Source organism: Nicotiana attenuata, unplaced genomic scaffold (assembly GCF_001879085.1).
Source record: "Nicotiana attenuata strain UT unplaced genomic scaffold, NIATTr2, whole genome shotgun sequence".
NCBI lineage: Eukaryota > Viridiplantae > Streptophyta > Magnoliopsida > Solanales > Solanaceae > Nicotiana > Nicotiana attenuata.
Window position 1 is genome coordinate 179,527 of NW_017671497.1, and position 19,067 is coordinate 198,593.

The 19,067-nt window shown below is 38.9% G+C and overlaps 1 protein-coding gene across 1 annotated transcript; it reads right to left on the reverse strand.

Annotated features, from left to right (window-relative positions):
• Window positions 1-1,230: 1,230 nt before the first annotated feature.
• LOC109208633 (40S ribosomal protein S9-2-like) lies at window positions 1,231-4,457 on the reverse strand. The gene is made up of 3 exons (XM_019371763.1): window positions 4,332-4,457; window positions 2,636-3,017; window positions 1,231-1,730 (listed from the first exon to the last, which is right to left on the reverse strand). Exons 1-3 carry the CDS (start codon window positions 4,357-4,359, stop codon window positions 1,547-1,549), a joined length of 594 nt encoding a protein of 197 aa, XP_019227308.1. The 5' UTR covers window positions 4,360-4,457; the 3' UTR covers window positions 1,231-1,546.
• Between the last annotated feature and the right edge of the window lie 14,610 nt (window positions 4,458-19,067).

The following is a 19,067-nucleotide window of genomic DNA, read 5'->3' on the forward strand; positions in this document are numbered from 1 at the left end:
GTGAAGCAATTAACTAGTGAAGATACTTTTTTTTGGCAATTAATATAATATAATTAATCACCAGTAATATGTAGTATGTACAAAACAAAGGTAACATATCGGATTACTCTTCTCATGACTATCCTATGGCACCAATAACCATATCTACTAAAACATCAAAACTCCTACAAAGAACAAATAAACCCAATAACTTCATGTTATCCCTAACTATAATGCACATAGAGGTTTTCAGATCATGCACCATTGTCTCCATGTTTGTAGCTCTATTTTGAAACACTCGAGTATTCCTTTTGATCCAAATGTCATACACTACAACAGCAAAGCAGGCTTTAAGTAAAGTTCCTTGAGAGGTCCTCCTTGTCACTTTCTGTTGAACCCATTGCCACTCTGATTCCCATGGCATAATGTTTCTTTGCCATTTCAGCCATCCCAATATATTCTGCCAGAAAGTTCTTGAAAAATGCACTCAAAGAATAAGTGTAGAAAAGTTTCAGGTTGGGACTTGCACATAACACAATCACCATCAAGCCTCATGCCCCATCTAATAGGACATTCTTAGTTCTCAATTTTCCCAGTAGTGAAGATACTTTTATAGGTAGATGTTTCGTTCATTGAGTTAAAAGCAAAATATATGGGATATAATATAAAACGCGTGTTTGGTTTTACAATAGATAAACTTGAATACTCTTTTATTTCAAATATAACCTTAGCCTTCTTAAAGGACTTTGGGAGAAAAAGCTTTGGAGAAGGATATTTTTGTCACTATATTATTTTATCTCGGACAATCCCTGAATGGTTATTCTAGATTGAATGTGGTATAAAAATAATATTGATTCACAATTGTGGTATAGTCAATCTCGAAATTACTTATTTCAAAATTAAATCAATTCATAATAACCCAATGCAATCGATTATTTAGCATCTAAGTTGTCTCATTCAAAGGGGCAAAGAACGATTAACCTTCCATATTATAAAAGCATAAACTCAGTTCTTATAATCATGTCAAACGTATCTCATCAAGTTTTAATAACTAAGACTAGAATGAACATCTATAACTCCATTACCTCCAACAACAAGGCTAACTTATATTTCAAAAACCACAAAACCAAAAGTCTAACCAAAAGTCAGGAGACTGAAGAATGTTTGCCAGAAACCAAAAGTCTAACCAAGTAGATAATCCAGACTTCCAGATCTGACAGTTTCTACAAGACCGTAAAATGACATGCAATCTCAGAGTAAAAAGAATTAATGGTCTATCTAAAGAAAAGAGCTGAAGCGAGGCAATGTGTCTTGCTGGACTCGCTTCAATCACTTAGATAACATGTCGTCTTGTTCAAAACAAATTGTCAAAACTCTAACCATCAGTGCAAAATCCAAACTTCAAAACATTCTCCCAATCTCTGCTAAGAACATTTCTTTCTAATATATGAAGGTACACAATATCGAAGAAAGGAATGCAAGGAAGCACTACATGGGTAACTAAAAACTCCAAAAACGAACACAAGCTCCATCACCGACGGCTTTCTTTAGGTTCTTATGCAAATGCTTATTCTTCATCCTCCTCGTCACCATCACCGCCTGAAGCCTTCTTGGCAGCAGCCTTTTGGTTCTTTCTCTTCACTCTTCCAGGGCGCCCGCCACCAAAAGGACTGGTGAGGGAGAAGTCAATGTGCTTCTGAGAGTCCACTCTCACCATAAATGAAGGAACATTCACCACTTGCCTTCCAACTCTGCAATGCAGTTAGCATTAGTCTGGTTAGCTTCATTGCTGTGCACACAAGTAACAAAGAACCAATAGTCCATATAGTGCACAACTACTATGTAAAATATACAAACTATGAGTCCATGTGGGGGGTGGGGGGGTGGAATCCCCATAGAATGATCGTTCCCAAGTGCAAATCTGTTATTGTACTGCTAAGAAAAAGAATATGGCTACCCTTAAGATTCCAAAGAACCTTTAATCTATCACCACCCTTAGCCATCAACACAATAAAATACACCTCTACCATCTCTTTGCAAACTATGGAGGTCTTAATAACAAGTGAAATGTCCATATAAATATTTGGCTCCTAGAGACCTATAGCAATTTAGAGCGCTTAAGCACATCTATGAAGATTATAAATGAACGATTATATAAGACCTATAAAGCAAAGTGAAATGATTAAACAAATTCTTACCAAAATGACAACCTAGTTTGCAACTACAGTATAATGTTCAACAAGATTCAATATTGGAAAACTAGCAGCACAAAGAGCTCACTGCATTAATATTGCTCATCTTTGTTTATTGACAGAGATGAAATCATAGAATTACTTGCTAATAAGATAAGTATTCTTATTCTGCAATTTGGACTAGAAGTTCATATTTTATTATTGAGAATATTAGTGAGAATATGAGACTTCTTTTTTGTCGAGAAGGATTCCTCATTGATGTCGGCATCGCATGAGCCTGATCAAAACAAAGGGAAAGCTAAAATACTTTACAAAAGCCAATAACTCTCTAACAAGTTATTCTAAAAAGTGCTAAAGGTTTAAATTGAAAAAAAATGCACTTTTAGAAAACACCTCAAAAGTAAGGGTAAAAGTGCAGCTTATTTTTTAAAAAGTTGTAACTAAAAAAGATAATCTATTTTTACCTGATATGCCTTTGCCTAATGAGCACTCTAGCATGGTGGATTGACTTAGCCATGCCAGTCTTGAAGACAAGGGTTTGCAGACGACGCTCAAGGAAATTCTCAACAGTGAGTGACAAGACATAATCGAGCTTGTTCTGGCTCTCATCCAACAAACCGTACCTGTTCATCCTCCTCAAGAGTGCTTCACCTTCAAAAATACGACGTGGATCTTTCTCATCAAGAGTCAGAAGCATTCTAGCAGCATTCCTGATACGGCTCAAAGCATACTGGACTCTCCACAGCTCCCTCTTGCACCTCAGTCCATACTCTCCAACGAGCTTCAATTCTGCATCCAATCTCTCCTTCTCGAAGGGACGTCGAGGTTTCTTAAAGGTCTTCCCATCTGATTACAAACGCGAATCGCAAATCAACATAGGCTTAAAAACCCCTATTTTGTGACATAGTAAAGTCTGCCCAATCCCCCAAAACCCCTCAACATGGAGGTTTCCTTCCCACCAGGCTATCCGACATTGTTATGAAAATAGGCTTAAATTTAAAAAGATGAACATATAATAGAAAAGACGCTTATGCAGTTGCAGGTTAGTTAGTTGAGACTGCTGATCTGGTTTCCCATTGTAAATGAAAGAGAGATGCAAGTTACACAACCAAACAAAAAGTTCCAGATTTAGAGAATCAAAATTTGCTTTTAGGAAAATTTCCAAATGGAAAATTTTAACCAAACAACTGGATTTCTTACTATACTGTGGCAACTGTCACTTGAGCTGAAAATACCATTACACAAAATTGAAACAGAATGATTAACAAGCATTCAACATTTTTGTTTTTAATAACCCACTATATTCATTAGCAGATAATAGCTATGAAACATGCAGTACTAATACGTATCCAATTTTAGAAGGAAGAATTCAATAGGCATCCTCAGCAGTGGCAAAGCCACATGTCAGGAAGACTCCCCTTCATTCAAAAATTACACTATGCAATAGGGCAAAGAAAAAACCTTATTTGAATCTGCACTGACCACGATACTCCATTTAAACTAATATCATGCCAAAATTATGCAAATATATGCATTTTTAAATCCCCCGTAAAATAAAATAAAATAACGCTTTTAGTGTAGTGGTATAAGTGGTTAATACTAGATGTGACATTTTTACACTTTTTCTGATGACGGTAGTGTCAGCGCTAGATTGAGCGCCCCTTCACAATTCCCTCAGGTACCTGCTACCTTCCACTCGCATAGGTAGAGGGGCAAATAAGAAGAAATCACCTAGTGTTTTTTGCTCCAATGGGACATGCACCTGAAACATCTTAGTTCTCTTCCCATTTCATTGACGATATTTTTACATTTTTTTGGATCTCCTCGTTAGAATTCTTGGCTCTACCACTTTATCCTCAGGCCATAACACTATCATAACAGACCTTAGCATTGCTTATATTCAAACTAATCTCATCATTACCACAAAGTTACAGCAGTGACTACTCAAACCCTAACTTAAGTTTGATCCACTCAGCTCCATTTGGACCTGATTTATTCCAATACTCAATAATTTATATTTTAACTCAAACTAGAAGTTTCTAACACTAAAAAATCTCCACATGTATCACTTGATATACAAATTTCTAGAAAACTGAAAGAACTTGTGACAAATACAGAACTTAATAATAGGAAATGTACAATGAGATTAAGGAAACTTACAGTTGCGGTAAAAGGCGACGTGTACCATGTTTACCAGTCGACGGCGCCGTCCTCAATTCGGCTACCTGCTGCAAGTGAAAAAAGAAACTGATAGGGTTAAAGGGGCACTAGGGTTTTGAAATGAGGTTCTGCGGCTGCCTTATAAATGGTCCTCAACTTAAATGGGTTTCTAATTCTCAAAGCTAGTTTGGATTTAAATTTTTCGGCCCAATTGTTTGTGTAGCGGATGAAAGCATTGGCCCAAATGAGAAATTACTGGGACATTTGCACAAATAGTCTCGTTTAAGGGTAAAATTTTCACGGGGTAACCTATTTGGACACTGGTATTTAATTTGTACTCCAATTTTCAAAAAAACTGCACGCGCCTACCTACTTACTTTATAACTACTTCAGATATGTGATGTTTGAAACTAGGCCTAATTGTCTAAACTCTGAAGTTGAACTTCAGCCATAGCCCATATGTACATGAACTTCAGGCAAAAATGGATGAATTCAGGCAAACACGACTACATATTTGAAGTTGTTCCGAAGTGGATAGACGTGCCAAAAATTAAAATTTTAGGTCAAAATTTAAACAGTGACACCAATATTGGGTTTTTGTGCACTTCACGCCACTATTTAGGCCTCATTTTTTTTTTTAAAAGATTAAGACGTCTGAATCTGAATACACATCTAAATATCAAGGTGTGTATTAAGATTAAGACATCTAAATCTAAATACACATCTGAATATATTAAGATGTGTATTAAGATCTAAACAGAAATAATTAAGACTGTTTGATATTTAACATCTGAATGTATAAAAATTATCTTTATTTGAAAATTAATAAACATAAAAATCAAATGAAATACTAACTAATCTAAAATTCTATCAACAAAATATATAGTTTTTTAAAATATGATAGTTGTTGGTGCTGATGGCTAACGGGTGAATGCCGACTAGAGGCGGTGGTTGGTGGTGGTTTTGGTTGATGATGGTGGTTCATGCTAGTAGCTAGTAGTGATTGGTAGTGGTGGCGATTATGATTGAAGATGGTGGTACTGGGTGGTTATAGTTAATAATGGCGGGTGATGGTAGTAGTTGTGACTAAGGAAGGTGGTGGGTGGGTGGTGGTAGGTTATAATGATGGGCAGTGCCGGCTGTGGTTGTTGATGGTGATGGGGTGGTTAGTTATGATAGTTGAGGTGGGAGAGTGTTGCTTGTGGGTGAGAATGATGATGGTCGATAATGGTGGCGGCTATAATTGAGGATGATGGCGGCGTGATGGTGGTGGAGGTGGTAGGGTGGTGGTGGTAGTTGAGTATGGTGGTGGTGGTGGTGGTATGGTGGTAGTTGATAATGGTAGGCGGTGGCGGCAGTTAATAATGAATATGTGATAGCATCTTCATGAAATTAAGTCTCTGTTATAGATCTTAATCATATAGACCTATTCAGACCAATTAAGTGGTTGTGAAGTAAAAAAAACTAAACACACTTAATGACGAAGATCTAAATAATTAAGATTCAGACGTTAAAAACAAACGCACTTAATGTCTGAGATCTAAATGATTAAGATTCAGACCTCCGTTAAGTGCAAACAAATGAGTCCTTAGATTTTTCTCATTTATAAAAGTGTAGCAAAAATAGCCTCGGAGAATATGCTAGCTCTTCTTCACAAGTTTAGTTTGATGGGCTAATTCTGTCTGTGTAGTTAAATTATTTATTTGATCGCGACTAGCTAAACTTGGTACTATCTTCATTCTATCTATCTTATTAAATTATTTGTAGGTTTAGTCCCTATGAACTTATTGTGTATGTGTTGTACTATTATTCAAATATTAGCAAGGACGGGCTAAAATTTGCACTATCTTCATTATACATATATCTTGTTAAATTATTCACAAGTTCTACTTAATGGCTAATTCGACCATTTTTGTAGTTTGTACAAGTTTAATCTGGAATGCTAAACTGATATTTACATATTCCTCTGAAATATCACCAGTTTCATTGAATTTTATTTACTTTTCCACCTCTCAATTATCTCTCCTTTTCTCTTTATTCTCCTTCTCAATCCATGAGGACACGTAAATGTTATGAGGATGAAGAGAAGAAGAGAATAAAGAGAAAATTTGGAACCAAAAATAAGGAGGAAAAGGAATAAGTGGGACGAAGGAGGAAGAGGGAGAGGAAGGGAATAAGGAGTAAGTTGAAAAAGGAGAAGAAAAGAGAGAAGACCAAAAAAAAAAGGGAACTAAAGTAATGTTGCCTACATAAATAACGGAGTACAATTAAACTTTTTTATAAGAACCTCATTTGTTGTAATATATTTTTTGGTTTTTTGTCGATTAACTATTTATATATCTATAAACAACATTTAACATTTAAATCTTATTTGGCTGTTATAGCCAAAAATTATCCAAAAATCTATTATTTGATTTTCTAAGATTATAAAGATAAGAAGATTATTTAAATTTAAATCTCAAAAAATATTTATATATTTTAAGTAGAAATTAAAGGTTTAGCTAATGCATATTATTAATAAATATAGTCCTTATAAGATAGAAAACTTTTATCCAATGAAATGCAAATATGTGCAGATCTTTCAATCAAAAAAGATTAATTGCTTAAGTCTGTCTCAAAGTAATATTCATTGTCAAAAATGGTATGTTGTATTAAAGTTCCAAAATATTATATAGATTTTATTTCTGTATGTGGTTTTATGACAACAAATATTAGTAGTGCTTTTTTATTTTGAAAATAAATGACTAGCAACAGAAGTAAAAAATTTATAAAATTGTTGGGACCAAACACACACGCAAGTATATGTGGTCGTCAAGTAATAAAGTGACTCAAAAGTCGGATATCGAATCCACATAGACTTAGATTGATCGTTAACTAAGTAAACTAAAATCAATTAATTGTCCAAGATATTTAAGAGTGATATTTTTCTATTAATCTACTATTGCGGAAACTAAACGAATAACAACAAAATTATCAAGAATGTGATTTTGTATGACGAGATTTTACTTCAGAGGAGATGGAAATTCCAGGGTTGTGGTTGGTTTATCAATCCTATTAAGCTCAAAAATTCACACTCGTTAATCTAGATTATCTATGGTTGCTAATTAACCGGATCTTTTGTATGAATAGCATGTTCCCACAATACTACTCGCCTTTCCACAATAATATATCAACCCTATATTCCTATGGTATTGAGTCTATCATGAACGAACATAATACAGTATTCAATTAAGAAAGACTGTTAGGTATATTCCTATCCTAACCGCGAAGTCTTCTCCCGAGCCACAGGTTCAGAAATAAGCTATCTCTAATTCTACTCTAATCTAAACACGGCTTTCCCAAGCATAGCATAGATAGTAAATAGAACTCAACTGCTGGCCGGACAATTATGCACAGAATTAGAGAAACAACCACAAGATGATAATCCGAATTAACGAAGATGTAATTAATCAACGTTAATAATCATGTCAACCACAACCCTCGAACGTAGAGTGCTTAGCCACTCATGTTCGTACTAATAATTTTCCAAGTATTTTGCATAAACAAATTACACGAAAAAGAAAAAGGGATGAAGAACTCTATGATTTTCTCCTCCAAAAGTTGTCCACGTGATGTCCTTGCCTCCGGTCACAAAACTCCCTCAAAGTGGCATTTTTAGGTCTATTTATATGTGTAGGAAAAGACCTAAATGTGTAGGTCGAGTCCTAGTCAAGCTGGGAAATGAATTAAGTCTTCAAAATTCGGACTGGACCTCGCCCTAGGCCTGGTGTCGCCAGCCTAACGCCAGCTTCAGCCTGGCCTTTGCCTTGCAGCGCCAGCCTAACGCCAGCCTCAGCCTGGCCTCGCCAGGTCTCTCCTTTTCACTGTTCTCGAGCACACTTTCAACGTTTAAGTATCCCTTTTGCTCTACTTTCATCACCAATTCACGTACACATAAAATAGACTCCATTACGCGCAAATAAAGTTTAATTTACCAATTAAGCATGTAAAATGCAAGGCACATAATGTGTTAAACCATGAATTATAGCCACACATCAATACCCCACACTTAAACATTGCTCGTCCTCGAGCAATCAAACTACACTTATAGACACAACCTATTAAGCAATTCCCTTAACTCATTATACCAAGAATCTTTAAAATAGACTAAGCACAAGGGTGTACCATCTTCACCTCAAGATTTGACTCACAAGTACCATGTATTATTTCACAATTCACTCACTTACTCTAACATAGAGGTCAATGAAATTACCTTTCCTTCATGAATCAAGTGCCCTCACGCAACAAAAGAGAGTATTCCACACACAATAAAATTTAAGAGCAATTAGGAACTCAAGATAGAAAGAATTCACTCACTCTCAGAAATAACATCCATATGCTATAAAAGATGCACCATAGGCTTGCCCGTAGTGTATTACTCTACTAATTGAGCTCATTCAGTCTAGGATCAAGTAGGACTTCCATTGGTTGTAATGTAGGATGTGAGTCATGTAGGATACATGTGGATAACATCCAAAATTATCAAGGATGCGATTTTGTATGACAAGATTTTACTTCAGAGGAGATGGAAATTCCAGGGTTGTGGTTGGTTTATCAATCCTATTAAGTTCAAAAATTCACACTCGTTAATCCAGATTATCTATGGTTGCTAATTAACCGAATCTTATATATGAATAGCATGTTCCCATAATACTACTCTCCTGCCCACAATATATCAACCCTATATTCCTATGGTATTGATTCTATCATGAACGAACATAATACGGTATTCAATTAAGCAAGACTGTTAGGTATATTCCTATCCTAACCGCGAAATCTTCCCCCGAGCCACAGGTTCAGAAACAATCTCTCTCTAATTCTACTCTAATCTAAATACGGCTTTCCCAAGCATAGCATAGATAGTAAATAGAACTCAACTGCTGGCCAGTCAATTAAGCAATTATGCACAGAATTAGAGAAACAACCACAAGATGATAATCCGAATTAACGAAGATATAATTAATAAACGTTAATAATCATGTCAACCACAACCCTAGAACGTAGAGTGCTTAGCCACTCATGTTCATAGTAATAATTTTCCAAGTATTTTGCATAAACAAATTACACGAAAAAGAAAAAGGGATGAAGAACTCTATGATTCTCCTCCAAAAGTTGTCCACATGATGTCCTTGCCTCCGGTCGCAAAACTCCCTCAAAGTGGCATTTTTAGGTCTATTTATATGTGTAGGAAAAGACCTAATGGGTAGGTCGAGTCCTAGTCAAGCCGAGAAACGAATTAAGTCTTCAAAATTCAGACTGGACCTCACCCTAGGCCTGGCGTCGCCAGCCTAACGCCAGCTTCAGCCTGGCCTTATCCTTGCAACGCCAGCCTCAGCCTTGCCTTTGCCTTGCAGCGCCAGCCTAAGGCCAGCTTCAGCCTGGCCGTTGCCTGGCCTCGCCAGGCTAAAGCCTGGTTAAGCTGGCCTTTGCCTGGCCTCTCCAGGTCTCTCATTTTCACTGTTCTCGAGCACACTTTCAACATTTAAGTATCCCGTTTGCTTTACTTTCATCACCAATTCACCTACACATAAAATAGACTCCATTACGCGCAAATAAAGTGTAATTTATCATTAATCATGTAAAATGCAAGGCACATAATGTGCTAAACCATGAATTATAGCCACACATCAAAAATCGACTAATATTTACTAAGGATATTATAGAGGGATAGTTTTATAAAGTGTGTACTATTGTAATAATGGTTGTTTTTGTTATAAGTAAAAAACGGTTATAGAGTAATAAAATATAACACAAAAAATTGACTCCAAAAAAGCTTAAATGAATAATTGTCAAAAAGAAGGGTTGTTAATGTTAGGAGTTGTCCTGATTTTCTTACCATAATTGGTTTTCCTATCTCATGAAGGAAAGGAAAACATATTTACCATAAGTTGGTTTTTTTCCTAGAAGGAAACTATAAATCTTTCATATTTGGATAGTCCCTTTTTCTTGTAGGAAAAGGTTTGGACTTCTATAAATTGAGGATCCTTCCTTCTCATTCAGTAGCATACTGATAACTAGGGATTCTAGTTCATTTTACACTCCTTCTCACTTGAGTTTTGATTAAAAATGTATACAAAATAGTCCCAAAGGCTTACATGTTGTACTTGTTTGCAAGGTTTGGTCAAAAAAGTGACAATTAGTCAAAACCAGCTCAAAAAGGAGTGAAATATGCACAAGTACCAAGAACAATTCAACGCACAACTGCAACAGACTCACTGCGGCCGCAATCCATTTAGTGCGGTCCGCAGTGAGGAGATTCAGAGAGATGGAAAATTGGAGCTTAAAGCAGTGCGGCCCGCGGAGGTTTTCTCGCGGACGCGAAAGCCTCTTTGCAGCCGCAATCCATTTTATGCGGTCTGCAAAGAGGGAGGTTCAGAGAGCTGGAGGTTTGGATAATTGAAACCAATGTGGTCCGCGGAGTATTTTGTGCGAACCGCAATGAAGCCACCGCGGCCGCGGTGCATTTTGTGCGACCCGCGGTGGAAAAATTCAGAGAGCCAAAAAAGTCAAGCCAAAAGCCTCACCACGGCCGCAGTGCATTTTCCGCGGTACCTCCGTAGGGGTATTTTTGTCCAGAAAATTAAGCCTAGTATAAATACATTCTTTTCACATTTTTAGGTCATCTTTTGTAATCTAACTTTGAGGAGAGCACGTGAATGACTCTTTTGTTCCATTTTGAGTAATTTGTAGCTACATTTACGCTAAATCTTTATTATCTTAGTTTGTAATTAAATATTATGGGTTATTCTTCATCTAATTTCTTGTTTTCTTCCATTATTATGAGTAGATAGACCCATTAGCTAGGGTTGTGGCTCAACCCTATAGTGGGTATTTGATGGGTCTTGTGTTTTAATGCTTAGATGTTTATGGGTGGTTGATATTTGGACTGATTTGTGTTTTGTATGTTGGATTAGTGGTTGCAAACACTAATTTGTGCCTAAGTGAGTTGGGCTCTTCTTGACAAAGAGAGCTTAAGTCTAGGAAATCAGTCCAACAAGAAATTGGGGCGTACTCAAGAGATTGATAGTCCCAATTAAAGGGTTAAATCTAAAGATAGTAATACCCGACTTGAGCCTACATTGCTTGCTTAATTTCGACACCAATTGGTCTTGAGAAAGTCAATTCGGGCAAAGTCACTCAAGCTACCGAGAGGTATAGAGTGAGTAGTGTCGTGCAAATGGCTATATCGCGATCCCAAACATAACATCTTTGCCTTAGACTTAGGAATCCGTCAAGTATTCACCTAGGGGGAAGTCACTTCCCTAGTGCCTCGTTACCTATTAGACAACCCTTTAGCAAGTATTCTTAGTTAAATTTAGCATCTCATAGTATAAAAAAATAGAAGTAATCAAAAGAACAACTATGATTGGAAGCGTAATTAAGTGCATTACGCATTGCTAGTTTAGAAAGGAATCCAATCCCCAAATCTAGCTACCTGTGGATTTGATCCCGACCTATTCGGGTAAAAGCTGCATTGACCGCTCTCGCCTCTCTATAGTGGAGCAGGGTTGGCACCGATCACTTTTTGGCGCCATTGCCGGGGAAGCTAACGGTTTTGGCTATCTATCTAAATAGTTTTGTGTATTGCTTTTCTTTCCTTCTGTGATACTAATCTTTGTGTGACGCCAATTCAGGTACAAAATGGCGGCAAACAACAACAATGACCCTCTTGGAAATGTGATCTCGGGGGAGGAGGTTGATGACAGCAGTGAGGATGAGGTGCCTTTTGTACCTCAAGGACAACGGAGAGGCCGCCAGGCCAATGCTAATGCCAATGACAATATTCCAGACCCTCCCCCACCACTTCCAAGAGTGGCCCCTTGGGTGCTTTCCAACCAAGGATATGCCAGTGCAATTGTCCCACCCCAGATCTAGGCGGACAATTTCCAAATTACCAATGTGATGCTAACCTTGCTGGAGCAACGAGGATATTTCACGGGTGCTCCCGATCAAAATGCTTACAAGCACCTCAAGGGTTTTGTTGATACATGCTGGGGGAGCAAGCAAACCAACGTGTCCGAGGATGCCTTGCAGTTGAGACTATTCCCTTTCTCTCTTCGAGGGAAGGCACTAGATTGGCTCGAGAGACTCCCCAACCACTCCATCCATACATGGGATGAGTTGGCAGATAAATTTATTGCAAAGTTTTTCTTATCGGGGCACATTGCAACTTTGAGGGATGAAATCTTAGCTTTCAAACAAGAGCCCAACGAACCACTACATGAAATTTGGGAGCGATACCGGACCATGGTTAAGGAATGCCCTAACAATGATATGACTGAGGCAATGATACAACAGACATTCTACCGAGGCATTAACACAACAAATCAATGCATAGTGAACCAATTAGCTGGGGGCAACTTCATGAACACGTCGTATGATCAAGCTTGTGCGATTTTGGATGAGATGGCGGACATTTCTTCCGCTTGGCAAAGTAGAGCAAATGTGCCACAAGGTGACCCCACAGTCATTCACTTGCACAAAGAGCTCCATGATCATGGGCAGGCAATAGCAGAACTGACAACAACTATGAATCAGCTAGAAAGGCACAGTTACAACAGGTTCAAGCTCCACGACAAGTGAATGCTATGGAGGGTGTGAACATGTTAGTGAACAAACGAAGACAAAGAGGGCAACAGAACCAAGGGAATTCAGATCAATACAACCAAGATAGTGGTGGGTTCCAAGATGATGGGTATGAAGAGCAGAATGAAGAAGTGAAATACGTGAACAATTATCAAGGCCAAAGGGGCAATTCTTCCAACCAACAACAACCATGGAGATCCCAAGGCAATTGGGGTAATCAACAACAAGGGAACAATAATTGGAGTAATCAACAACAACAACAATTGGGGAAACAACAATCAAAATCCTAATTGGGGCAACCAGAACAACAATCAAGGAAACTGGGGTAACAACAACAACTGGGGGGAAACAACAATCAGGGTGGTTGGAACAATAACAATCAGGGAAATCGGGGGCAAGGCTTTCAAATGCCCCCAATGTATCAACAACCGAGCAATCCACCCCCATTTCCATCCCAAGGGCCTAGTTCATCCAACAATCACATGGGGAGAATTGAAATGATGTTTGAACAGATGATGAAAAAGAATATTGACTCAGATGCTCAGTTAGCATCCCACAATACTTCAATCAGAAACTTGGAGGTTCAGCTAGGCCAAATTTCACAGTCCTTGAATACTCGCCCTAAGGGGGCTCTACCTAGTGATACGGTAGTCAACCCGAAGGGTGGGAACCATACCGGGAAAGCAATGGCAGTAATTACAAGAAGTGGACGAGGCGGTGATGTGAATGCCTCCAAACAAAAAGAAATTTTGAGTGATGAAGTTGAGTTGCAAGAGGATGAGATCCCTTTGGTGGTTGAGAATGTGATTGATGAGAACGTGAATAAAGAAGTGAGGATTGATATCAAAGATACCGAGGTGGAAACTCAGAATGACGTGAACCCGTCTAGGGAACACGTAATAGACATGCCGGAAGCGGTTGTGCCTAAAGCCAAGGCTCCTTTGCCAAGGCCACCTCCACCCTATCCTCAAAGGCTCGCGAAGCAGAAAAATGAGAACCAGTTTAAAAAATTCATTGACATGATGAAGAGCTTATCCATTAATGTGCCTTTGGTGGAGGCTTTGGAGCAAATGCTTGGCTACACTAAATTCATGAAAGATTTGGTGACGAAGAAAAGATCCACGGACTGTGAACTATCAATATGACCCACCAAGTTAGTGCTATAGTGCATTCAATGGCTCCGAAGTCGGAGGATTCCGGTGCTTTCACCATTCCTTGCACTATTGGAAGTGCAGACTGNTATCTCTCAGGCAATCTTGGTGGCTTCTATCATAGCAGGGTACCCGATCAACGTCGGGAAGGTGATGTCTGAGGTGATCACACGGGTGGTCAATGAAAATGATAGATCATACTCCTTCCCAAATTTCCTGACTATGTACCTGGATGACTTGGAGGTGGACAAGAGGAGATTTGATGTGAAGGTGAAGCCAAAGGCACCTTTTTCCTGGTACAGCCTGCAGAGTGATGACAACCCCAAGGGCTAAGATCCTAAAGGCAAAGCCACTGCTTCTACTGGCCAGTCTGAAGAGCCAGTAGTTGTAGTAGCTCCCTCTCAGCCTCCCTCAGCTACCACAGCTACTGCCCCGGGACCTTCTACTACCACTGCCACAGATATCCCCTCATCTTCGACCTACCCATTGATTGCCCACCGCTTGAGCCAGACCCTTGCCAGTATTAACAACTGGATGCAGGAAGCCACTTCTAAGCTGTCTATGTTTTCTACCTCGGTGGGAGCACAGTCTGTACCACCTCAGCCACAGGTCCCGCAGTCATTGGAGGACACTCTCAAGGAGCTTCTGGACAACCAGAAGAAGCTCCTGGAGAACCAGCAGTTGATCTTGGATGTTGTAGATGCTTATGGGAAAGCACTGAAAGATCTAGCGAAGGAAACCAAGAAGCTGAGGAAGACTCGAGCATCAAAGGAGTCGGTAAGGAGTTGAGGGTAGAGGTGGAGAGAATGAAGGCTGCTGATCATTTGCCTTTGGAGCTATTATTGCATGACCCGACCCCAGCAGTCCAGCCTGAGCAGGAATTGGAGAGGCCAGCAATGAGAAAGAGGGTGATTCCCCGTGATGATGATGTAGTGATAGAGTTGGCGGAGCCTCAAGAAGGCTCCTCTAGCCAGCCCCAGGTTCCAGTACAGGCCCAGACCCAGTGCAGACACAGGTTACAGGGATCCAGTCACAGGTTCCCCAGCAGTTCGAGGACCTAGGGACCCAGGCTCATGATCCTATGCAGACGGAGGACCAATAGGGAGTTTTCCCTTTACTCTCTATCTTTTATTGATCTTATTTTGGTTAGTTAGCATTGAGGACGATGCTAGCTTTCATTTGAGGGGGTAGCCCTACTTTGATGACATTGGGTTGTATATATGACACCACTTTCTTTTTATGCTTTGATTTTCACTTTTGGTATGTACATAATTTTACCATTTTAGTTCACTTTTCGTACTTTTGCAACTTTGGTCTGTATATAAAGTTACTTTCTGATGTATGTATTCATTTTTCCCTTATCTATATTCGACTAAATCCCCTCTTGTACATATTCATTTTAGTTTCCGCATTTTTTCTTCTTTACTAGCTTCTTATTTTTAATTCTTGCGTGCAATAAGTCTTTGGTTTTCTTAATGCCACGGTTCTTTCCAAAGGTGGAATTTGTGTGAACCAGGTGACTCTTCCTGATGATGGATGGCATGACAACCTTCTTAAGGGTTTGAGTCTGTTTTCTTTTTCTTTTTGTGTAAATAATAGCTAGTGAGTAGTGGTGCCTCAAGCAAAGCTTCACTTGGCCTAACACATTTCCTTTGATCCTATGGTCAAAAGCAAATTGTTGTATATAGGATGGTGAAAGTTGTGACCTTGAGACTCTTGTGTTGGCTGATAATCATCAAGTGGTTTTTCGGGACCATTGTTTGCTCAAATCTTAGCTAAGGTCGTTGTGGGCCCCCGACTCTGTCTGTTTAGCAATCCTATAGCTTGTGTGGTGAGAATTTGAATTACAAGTCCAAGTCCCGTGCCATTAGTCTAGAACTTGCCCTGAAGGTTTATCTAGGCGAAATCCTAAGTGTAGTTTGACTTGAGAAGTGATTATAGGCTCTCCTTGATCCAAATGATATCTTGAAAACATCCATATCCTACCAATGATAACATCCCTAGTCAACTCCTTTGAGCCATAGCCTTTTTCCTTCAAAAACCATGATACAAGCCTTTACCCGTTTTGAAAAGACCCTCTCTTGGCACCCAATCTTTCCTTCGCACATGGCAAAAACATAAGTTTAGGGGGAGAGACGAGGAATGCAACAAAGTGGTAAAAATGTACAAAAGGAAAGAAAAGGAAAGGCAATAAAAAAGAAAGAAAAATCAAAAAGTAAAAAAGAATGAGCAATATAGAAGAAATGAAGGGATTGAATAAAAGTAAAGTGATGAGAGGCGTGGAAAGCCTAAAAAGGGAGAAAAAGGTTTGAAATGAACAAGAAAGAGTGACGTGTGTCTCTCTAGCCCCTAAGAAAGAAGTAAATGACTTAAAAAGTCAAGATAATGTGTGCCAAAATAAAGCAAATGAAGTGCTTAAGGGAAAATGGAACCTACTTAGACCAAATATTTCCTACCCTGAACCAAAAGCCATCACGATAACTCCACAAAAGCCCTATATGATCTTAAGTTGAACAAAGCTTACATTAGTGGTGACTCACATAAGGGGCAAGCTTATGGTACTTAGAGCCGTACTTGTGACTTTTATTTGAGAGAGATGAGAGTGTTTCCACTATCCTCGTTCTGAGTGTTACAATTTAAAAGTGAGGTTTGCTTAGGGAGAGTTGAAGATGTATGAGTTTGGGTTGCACAGTGACCAAAGTAGTAGAAAGAGTTTCTTTGGTGAGTCGAGTCAATCCTTGATGCTCTTGTGTCGCACTAAAACCATGGTGTTTAAAAGGTTGAATGTTGTCAATGACTCATTTGATTTGAGGGCAATTGTTAGTCCCAATTGATGCTAGATGAGGTCACTTTAGGCCAGCTGAATTTTCTTGGTTTTACTCTTAAGAGGTGGGACTTATTTTGTTTGCTTGAGGACAAGCAAAAGCTTATGTTTGGGGGAGTTGATAACTAAGGATTCTAGTTCATTTTACACTCCTTTTCACTTGACTTTTGATTAAAAATGTATACAAAATAGTCCCAAAGGCTTACATGTTGTACTTGTTTGCAGGGTTTGGTCAAAAAGGTGACAATTAGTCAAAATCAGCTCAAAAAGGAGTGAAACATGCACAAGTACCAAGAACAAGTCAAAGCACAGCTGCAACAGACTCACTGTGGCTGCAATCCATTTAGTGCGCAGTAAGGAGATTCAGTGAGATGGAAAATTGGAGCTTAAAGCAGTGCAGTCCGCGGAGGTTTTCTCGCGGCCGCAGAAGCATCTTTGCGGCCACAATCCATTTTATGCGGTCCGCAAAGAGGGAGGTTCAGAGAGTTGAAGTTTGGACAATTGAGACCAATACGGTCCGTGGAGCATTTTGTTCGGACCGCAATGAAGCCACCGCGGCCGCGGTGCATTTCATGCGGCCCGCGGTGGACAGATTCAGAGAGCTAAAAAGTCAAGCCAAAAGCCTCACCGCGGCCGCGGTGCATTTTCCGCGGTCCGCGGTACCTCCGCAGGGGTATTTTTGTCCAGAAAATTCGGCCTAGCATAAATACTTTCTTTTCATATTATTAGGTCATTTTTTGTAATCTGACAATGAGGAGAGCATGTGAACGACTCTTTTGTTCCATTTTGAGTAATTTGTAGCTACATTTACGTTGAATCTTCGTTATCTTAGTTTGTAATTAAATATTATGGGTTATCCTTCATCTAATTTCTTGTTTTCTTCCATTTTATGAGTAGCTAGACCCATTAGCTAGGGTTGTGGCTCAACCCTAGTGTGGGTATTTGATGGGTCTTGTGTTTTAATGCTTAGATGTTTATGGGTGGTTGGTATTTGGACTGATTTGTGTTTTGTATGTTGGAGTAGTGGTTCCAAACACTAATTTGTGCCTAAGTGACTTGGGCTCTTCTTGAGAAAGAGAGCTTAAGTCTAGGAAATCAGTCCAACAAGAAATTGAGGCGTACTCAAGAGATTGATAGCCCCAATTAAAGGGTTAAACCTAGAGATAGTAATACCCGACTTGAGCCTACATTGCTTGCCTAATTTCGACACCCAATTGGTCTTGAGAAAGTCAATTCGGGCAAAGTCACTCAAGCTACCGAGAGGTATAGAGTAAGTAGTGTCGTGCAAATGGCTATATCGTGATGCCAAACATAACATCTTTGCCTTAGACTTAGGAACCCGTCAAGTATTCACCTAGGGGGAAGTCATTTCCCTAGTGCCTCGTTACCTATTAGACTACCTTTTAGCAAGTATTCTTAGTTAAATTTAGCATCTCATAGTATAAAAAATAGAAGTAATCAAAAGAACTACTATGATTTGAAGCGTAATTAAGAGCATTACACATTGCTAATTTAGATAGGAATCCAATTCCCAAATCTAGCTCCCTGTGGATTCGATCCCGACCTATTAGGGTAAAAGCTGCATCGACCGCTCTCGCCGCTCTATAGTGGTGCAGGGTTGGCTCTGATCACTATTAAGCAAATAAACATAACAATATCGAGTGCAATCGTCAATAAAAGTAATAAAATACTTTTTCCCACCTCGAGATGGTGTCGACTTCATATCGCAAATGTCAGTATGAATTAAGTCTAAAGGATTTGAATTCCTTTCAACAGACTTATAAGGATGTTTTACAAACTTAGATTCAACATATATTTGACATTTCGATTTATTACACTCGAATTTAGGCAATACTTCTAAATTAATTAACTTCCGCAACGTTTTATAATTGACATGTCCTAAACGAATATGCCATAAATCATTTGACTCCAATAAATAAAAAGAAGCTGAAATTTTATTCATACTGCCAACAACCATTACATTGAGTTTGAAAAGGCCCTCCGTGAGGTAGCCTTTTCCAACATACATTTCATTCTTGCTTACAACAACTTTATCCGAAACAAATACACATTTGAATCCATTCTTCACAAGTAAAGAAGTACTAAATTCTTCCTAATAGTAGGAACATGAAGAAC